The following is a 7632-nucleotide window of genomic DNA, read 5'->3' as shown; positions in this document are numbered from 1 at the left end:
CTTTTCTTCCTGCAATTGAAGGGGATTCTCCAGCAATCCTAGTTGCTTATTTACTAAATCAAGTAAGGCAATTATTTCTTCTAAAGTAGGCCATAGATCTGTTTGAAAATGTGGAAATAAATCATGTAAGGTTGTTAAAATTCATGTTCATGATTAATTAAATCAAGTCCTAGTTAATAATATTGTATTCATTATATTTTTCTGGAGGCAAATCATCTTTCCAACCTGAGTGGCTGCTGCAGTTGGATATAGACTCATTGACTTGAAGCTGATTTTTTTCTCTGCTTTAGGTAAAAGATACAGGAGAAGTGGATTTTTTATCTCCTTCTCATGATTCTAGGTATTTTCGTCATCTCTCTATAGCTGAATCGATTTTAGAATTTTCTTCTTTTCATTTTTCCAGTAATTTTATATGAACTGTCATTGTGTTTCATCTTTTCAATTTTGATCGATTTTTGTTGTTTCTCTACTTGGAATTTGAGAATCAAGGAATATCTTCTCTTCTTGAGGTGAATGTGTATCATGTTTGGAGTTAAAATGCAAACCACATGTTTGGAGGCAAGTGGCTATCTATAAAATATAGAGCATGCTGGTGGTATGTTTATATTTTCAGGATGCTTCGCTTATCCTGCGACTTCAATTCTAATTAGGTGCTTATGGATTGTGTATTTTACAAACTGTTTGTTGTTTTGATCAATCTGCACTTTTTTCTTGTTTTCTATTCTCTTCCTTTGTGTATTTTCTCATGCTCGTTTTGGGCTTCTGCATTTTGGATTGTGTATTTTTTATATTTTTTCTTGTTTTTTATTCTCTTCCTTTGTATATTTTGTATATTTTACAAACTGTTGGTGGCTGTTATACCTTTGGTGTATGTCTTTGGGTCCATCAAGTCAGCGAGCTGACTCAGTTGACCTGATGAGATTTTGAGTTGAGTCATCAGGTTTAGGAATGCAGGCCTTAGTTTGGTGTAGGTTTTATGCTGCCCTGTTTTCAGATATTGAGTCATTAGATTTTTATTTTTTTTCCTTCACCGAATTTTCAAGTTTTATGCAGAGTTAGATGCTTACTTGCTAATTGAGCTTTTTGTCTTGAGATTGCTTTTGATAGCATTCTCCATGTCTTTATTCTTTGTTTCCTCTGTTAAGCAAGGGCTATGTTGGAATTCACAGCTTAGGATTCAGAGATTTCCATCTGAAGCCGGAGCTTCTTCGAGCCATTATAGATTCAGGATTTGAGCATCCTTCAGAAGGCAAATTCTTGTCAAGTTCTTCTCATTTTCTGTTTGACTTCATGAAAAACACAAATTTTGTTATAATGAGAAGCTAATTGTGATGAATTAACTAATATTAAAATTTTGATGTGCTAAACAACTTTGAGCAAATATTTTTCAAAAAAAAAAAAAAAAAAAGGAAAAAAGAAAAAAGAAAACTCTAAGCACAAAAATTGGTGTGGTTGTAGATGTTATTGCAAATTGTTAACACCATGCATACATTTATATATGTGCTCAATTTGGAAGGCTTGCTTGTTCTATACTTCTACTGCATTTCCTTATGTTAGTAGGAGGAATCCTAAATCGATGGTGTTTTCATTCGAACCAGCACTGTACAGGAGTGCCTTACCTTTCATTGATCCAGACCATGCATCTTGTACGCATAACCATGGATGCACAGTTCTACATGAATTTCCCTTTGGATAATACTATCTTTTCAATAAATGGTTTGCAAATGGTGGTTAAAGAGACAATATATACATCCATCTCCATGTGACAGAAAGAAGTTGACAGATCTCATTGTTCAGATGAGGATATCTACTTTAAATTGTCTGTTTTCCATCCAATTTGAGTGCCACCTGATGAACTATCTAAATTGTTGAAAAGGGGAAATACCTGTAAAGAATGCTTGGTCCTCGATGCCGCAGCCAAAACACTAGCAATTTGGGCTAAGTATTATATAATAACCATGTTAACATGCACATTTCTCTGAGCAATTTAATTTGACCATTTCAGGTAACGCGCCACTTCCACACACCTGAATTTGGAGGAGTCAATTGGTTTGCTAAACCTTTTCTTTTAAAAGGATCTGGAAGGTCAAATTTTGCTTACTAAGGGTTCCTTCACTCCAATTTTATTTGGTTCTACATCAGTGCAACATGAGTGCATACCTCAAGCCATCTTAGGGATGGGTGTCATGGGAAAAACTGTTGTTTTTGTTCTCTCTACCCTGCAGAGAATGAGTGCCCGCATATTGTTGTTGGGATACCTGGGAGGATTCTGGCTCTAGCAAGAGATAAGGATCTCTCATTGAAGAACGTGGGGCATTTTTGATGTAGGACAATTAACCACTTGCTCTAAAAGTTCGAATTATTAGAGTATGGCGAATTAATCCTTTTATCTCATAGCCCAGGCCCCACATCTCATGAGTTAGGACCTCGGTCGAACCCCCTTCGTGGGCCCCAAATCACATGGGCCGCCCACCCCGAGTGTGTCCCTGCATCCCACGGGCTACCCCACTCGAGCCTGGTGTGAAATGTGTATTAATCACCCCTTGTAAGGAGTCTCGAACACGAGACCTCCCCCGTGGGCCCCAAATCGAATGGGTCACCCACCCTGAGTGTGCCCCTACATCCCACAGGCGACCCTACTCGAGCCCAATGTGAAAATGCCCCTGCATTAATTTTATCCTTGATGAATGTGACAAAATGCTCGAAGCGCTTGGTATCCTTTTAGCTTTTGCACTTGTTTTCGAACTTTGACATGCATTTCTGAATTCCGCATTTATGCATTATATTTGAACTTAAATATGTATTACTTAATCCCAGTTGTTTAGTACATAAACCTGTGATTTGGAGTCGAGTATCAGTTGTTTAGTAATGGGATCTATTTTGGGTAGGATATGGATTGATAAGTTGTGAATTAAACAAGTTTCTGTTAGGAGGCATAATGCTAGTATTTCAAGTCAGATATGGAAGCATAAAAACTGAGTTCTCTCTCAAGTAGTTCTTAAAAATCACACCATACGTGCAGTATATGTATGTATCTATAGAGTGTTGCTAATAGCTTTCCAAACTCTAATTCCTAATACAAGCTTCTTATTGAATAAGTGTAGGTAAACAAATCAATAACTAACTACTCTCTTAGATTAAAATAAGAAACTATCTTTGCCCATATGAATGAAGGAGTCTATAAATGGGGAAAATTTCATGGTCAAGGTTAGACCACCATACGTTCAATTTTCTGTTGGAGCATGAGAACTGAAGGCTGAAAGAAGGCCGGTCGTTGAAGTTCAAGCCATCAACCATTCTAAGTAGCCTCTGCAAAGAAATATACTGGCCATTAAATAAGAGTACATATGAGATGAAGCCAGAAACTAGAAAAGAGCACAGTGAACATATGGGATCTGACCTTCAGAGAAGTGAAGAATCAGCTGCTGAAGATGTGTGTGTGTGTGTGTGTAGCTAAAGTTTAGAGGAAACATAATGTTAATGGAGTAATTTCTTGTCCAAATTAATGGTATACGTGGGATCCACTTTTTAATGATCCCAATTGTTCATATAGTTTCACCATATTTTATGTCTGATCCCAGAAATCACCCATCAGATGATCCAAGTTCAATTTGGCCCCTGTTAGCTGTGGACAATTGGTTGTAATTGCCCATTTCATCAGATGGCTAATATTATCTGGCATAGACATACTAGGCATGGTCTATCCCATTTCTATCAAAGGCTTAGGTTGCAGAAAGGTGGGCTACTGTACCAATTTTTGGTTGAAGAAAATAAATATTGTTTCCTTTGATTGAGCGTCGGCTACATTACAACAAAGTTAGCCTTTCCTGGCGGTCAAAACTGCTGTTGAAGGTCCAAAAGACCGCCGGTAAAGGTTTTATTGGCAGTCAGGCAAGTGCCATTAAAGGCTCTATCGGTAAAAGTTTTACTGGCGGTTTTGCGGGATGCCCTTAAATCGTAAGTTTTTTACTACACTAGGCCATTAGTACTATAGCCATAGCTTTTAAAGATGTAGATATGGATTTGATCCGTAGCATTAGAACCCGCAGCCTTTTGGATATTGTTTGTACCTGATAATCTATAGCTTTTACAGCATGGTTTTCTTGTAGTTATTTTTTAAGAGTAAGCATGGTGAAATAAATGACCACCTGCTTTGCATATAAACTCCATAATGCACGAAATTAAACTCATCTGTACCATATCTACATTTACAAAGTGTTACAATGACCGAAAAGTAGGAAAAAGATAGCCCTCTCCAAAAAGATTTTTGGCCTATGGTGCATCAGAAAGGTGGCCCATCTAATAAATTGTCTGGACTGCCAAGCACATTAACCAACCTTGTCTGATGACTGTAAAGATGGATCACTTAAATTGAGGACAATAATTTATAATAAATAAATAAAAAAAACACACCATATATATCCAAAATACAAAGGCCCCTCACCTCATTGCAGCTACATCCAGGAAACATAAACCATTAAACTAAATGAAGTTGCCATTCTAGACATTGAATCACATATATTATCAATAGAAAAAATGCCAAAAGAAGAAGAAGAAGAAGAGAATTGAGCGAAAGATATTGATGGTTGGGATTTTTTAATAAAGAAAGAAAGGAAAAAAAAATGATGAAGGGTGAAGAGCCCGGACCTTGATGATATTAATGCTCATCTTGATGGGGTCTGTAGCTTTCAATTCCACTTGAAATCCATTTACATCTCTCTTTAACCTGTCCTTGAAGCTTGCATATAGCATCTTACTCCTCACTTTGATGCATCTGGGGACCTGACATGCCAGACCAGATGCATCTGGGGACCTGACATGCCAGACCAGAAAAAAAAAAGAAAAAAAAGAAAAAAAGACATCAATTTCTTTAAAACACAGGCAGGACCGGATGGTCCAACGGGTTCAAGTAGGTCCGCTCATTACACTACATGGTCACTTGATGAGTTGGTGATTTTTTATTTTTTATTTTTTTCCTTGTTTGCTGTAGAAGATTCCTTGCAATTTATTTATTTAGTTTGGACTGAAATGGACCAGACCATTTTGACCACTCTTGCACTGGCCATTTAACCAAAACCATTTCAAAAAAAAAAAAATAATAATAATAATAAATAATAATAAATAATAAATAAATAAAACCTTTAAATCATCAAATATATGCCAGACCTACTGGTCAACTGAGATTGGTCGATTGAATTACCAAATATCCATATAATGTTTTTTTAAAATGAATTTTATCAGAAGTCTGCTCCATACATCAATGGTGGTAAGTTGGAGCTTTACCCTTTAAAACTGGGTCATCTTCCAAGATCCAAACTGCCTATATGACAAGTGTCAATTTGTATGGTGGATAGATATTCATTTGTTTTATACAATGGTCTATCAAGGATGTAAAACAGCCTCTTATTGTCAGGCTAGAAGATCAAAAGTGTGGCCCATTAAGACTTAATGGAAAGTTCAGATCTCCATACAAGTAACATGTTAATTAAAGTTGACAGGTGAAATGTACACATGTGCTCCAAGCTTCCAAGCGCCTAAAGTAAAGTCCTATTTATTAATCAAGTTCTTTTGGTGCCCATATATAAGAATCATAACATCCGAATGATGGTAACTTAGGAAAATTAAAATGAAGGTGAAATGATGAAATATGGTTGTGACATTCTTATCAATGAGTGTCAAATGTCCCATTCAAAATCATATATGGTGTTTATGGAAAATTACTTCTCTTTAGTAACATCTTATGTTGGTTGCCCACAAGTGTTTATGTTGTTTTAACTATATTTGCTGTAGATCTGATTAAGAGTTTGGATGCAGGAACGCTATGGAGGGAAAGCAGTGGTGTGGATAAAACATCAAGGTATAGAAAATTGAGGTTTATATTTGGGGTTTGCAAGACTAAGTCTTAAGTTACCTATAGCTTCCTGCCTTTGATTCGTTTCTTTTCCATGTTGCTGCAGGAGATCTGAATATCCTAATAATGCTCCAAAGCTTTGTAGAAATGCTTCTGCTGCAGTTGACATCAGTAGCCTAGCTTCACAATGCTCTCCTGTCAATCCAGGTAAGTTGTAACGACTAACAATCATAACACATACTTGGTACATCAGGTCCAAACAGTCCTTTCCACTGATTGTGCTTATTGGCTGTGTTTGGCAAGCACCGAGGTATCAAATCCACCATTTGACCAGTAGACAGTTTAACCTGCATTTTGTAGACATTGTAAGACAATACACCTGGGCGCTTCGGCAAGCACCTGGTATCAAATCAAACATGTACTGTCAATGAGTATTTTGTTGGCTGATTAGTTTAATCCATCATTGTTAGTAGCACTAGAATCAGTGATGCAAGTACCTTTTCTTCTGGTATGTCATGCCAATCAGCACCTGGGCGCTTTGGAATTCTTTGGCATCGGATGTAGTTCAACTCATTCTTTTCTTTTGATATGTGATCACTCAAGACAAACATGTTCCCTCGGATTTGCTTTTGGAACCATGACACAGGATCATTTCCATACTGCAAACAAAAAACAAGGAGCAATTGTAAGAGCAATGAAAATAGACCATCGGTAAAATGAAGGTCAAAAGGATATCTCGAAGTGTATTCCATCACTAGAAGTTTTAACTAAATTTGTTTTGTGCAGACAACCAAGGACAAGGTTTCATCAGAAAACTCACATCCATCTCTGTTTTAGTGCTCCATTTCCAACAGGTGGGAGATCTCCAATTGTATCTCTCACAGTTATTACACGGAAGGGTGCCCCCCCAGCTGTACTCCTGACGGCAGCATACTGTACATCCCTTGGTAATGTGATTTTCAGTTCTGGGCCTGCAAAGACGTGCAATGACTCGGGCCACTCTGGGAGTGTCTCTTCTGGACAAGTTGCCCATATGAATGCTCGTTTCCCAGACTGAGAAACACCAAAAGCTCCAGCTCTAGAACACCAAATCTCACCTAAAAAGGCACACAGAAATTATATAGCTGCTTTACAAGAGAAAAAAAAAAAAAGGAAAAAAGAGGAAGAAGAAGAAGAAGATCTCAAGTATGTGCAAAGTGACAATACCTGATAACCCATTTCAAGAAGTGAAGGAAGCATTGATCGGAATGTCTGCCCTTTGTTAAAAGAAATTCCTCACGTTTTCTAAAAGAAACAAAATGGCCACCAGTTGGATGGGTGGCTATAAACTGAACATCATAGTAATTGACAACTCTAACCATTTGATTGTTACGAGTTTATAGCCATTGCTTGTTCTTTCAGGGCCCTAATTGGAATGGTTAACATAGTCAGATGGCCATGCTTTTTAGGGTATGACCCATTGATGTGGTAGCCCACGAAATAGAGGGTCTAGATCATAATATGCAAATGCCATGTGTATAGTAGAGATGTTTAGGGGAAGTAGCATTATTCAATAGCTTAAAGAATGCAGAAACCAGTGAGGAAAGGAAAAAAAAAATAACACTAAAGAATGCCATCAAACTTCATAGAAATCAAAGGCAGTGAAATTGTGTGACAGTCAAGAATGTGAATTTTGACTAGAAGACCAATCACCAATACACTCAATGAAGATCATGATATGATATTTTTCATTCCTCACCACACATAACCTGCCCAATGGTTTGTAGTTTCTAAATAAAAAG

General features: G+C 37.2%; 1 protein-coding gene across 6 annotated transcripts; it reads right to left on the bottom strand.

Annotated features, from left to right (window-relative positions):
* Positions 1–4397: 4397 nt before the first annotated feature.
* LOC131254823 (uncharacterized) lies at positions 4398–7122 on the bottom strand. Of its 6 annotated transcripts, none has more exons than XR_009175922.1 (5): positions 7058–7122; positions 6672–6948; positions 6349–6510; positions 5912–6046; positions 4401–4782 (listed from the first exon to the last, which is right to left on the bottom strand). XR_009175922.1 is itself a non-coding variant. In XM_058255538.1 (4 exons), exons 2-4 carry the CDS (start codon positions 6882–6884, stop codon positions 4597–4599), a joined length of 561 nt encoding a protein of 186 aa, XP_058111521.1. In that variant the 5' UTR covers positions 6885–6948; positions 7058–7122; the 3' UTR covers positions 4398–4596. The 6 variants fall into 6 exon arrangements, 2 of the variants coding, with proteins under 2 accessions (XP_058111521.1, XP_058111522.1); XR_009175920.1 differs by having other exon boundaries at positions 4402–4782; positions 5912–6250; XR_009175919.1 differs by having other exon boundaries at positions 4407–4782; positions 5912–6198; positions 7058–7114.
* Positions 7123–7632: the final 510 nt, after the last annotated feature.

This window comes from Magnolia sinica, chromosome 9, assembly GCF_029962835.1.
Source record: "Magnolia sinica isolate HGM2019 chromosome 9, MsV1, whole genome shotgun sequence".
Taxonomy (NCBI): Eukaryota; Viridiplantae; Streptophyta; class Magnoliopsida; order Magnoliales; family Magnoliaceae; genus Magnolia; species Magnolia sinica.
This window is presented reverse-complemented; position numbering and strand designations above follow the sequence as displayed.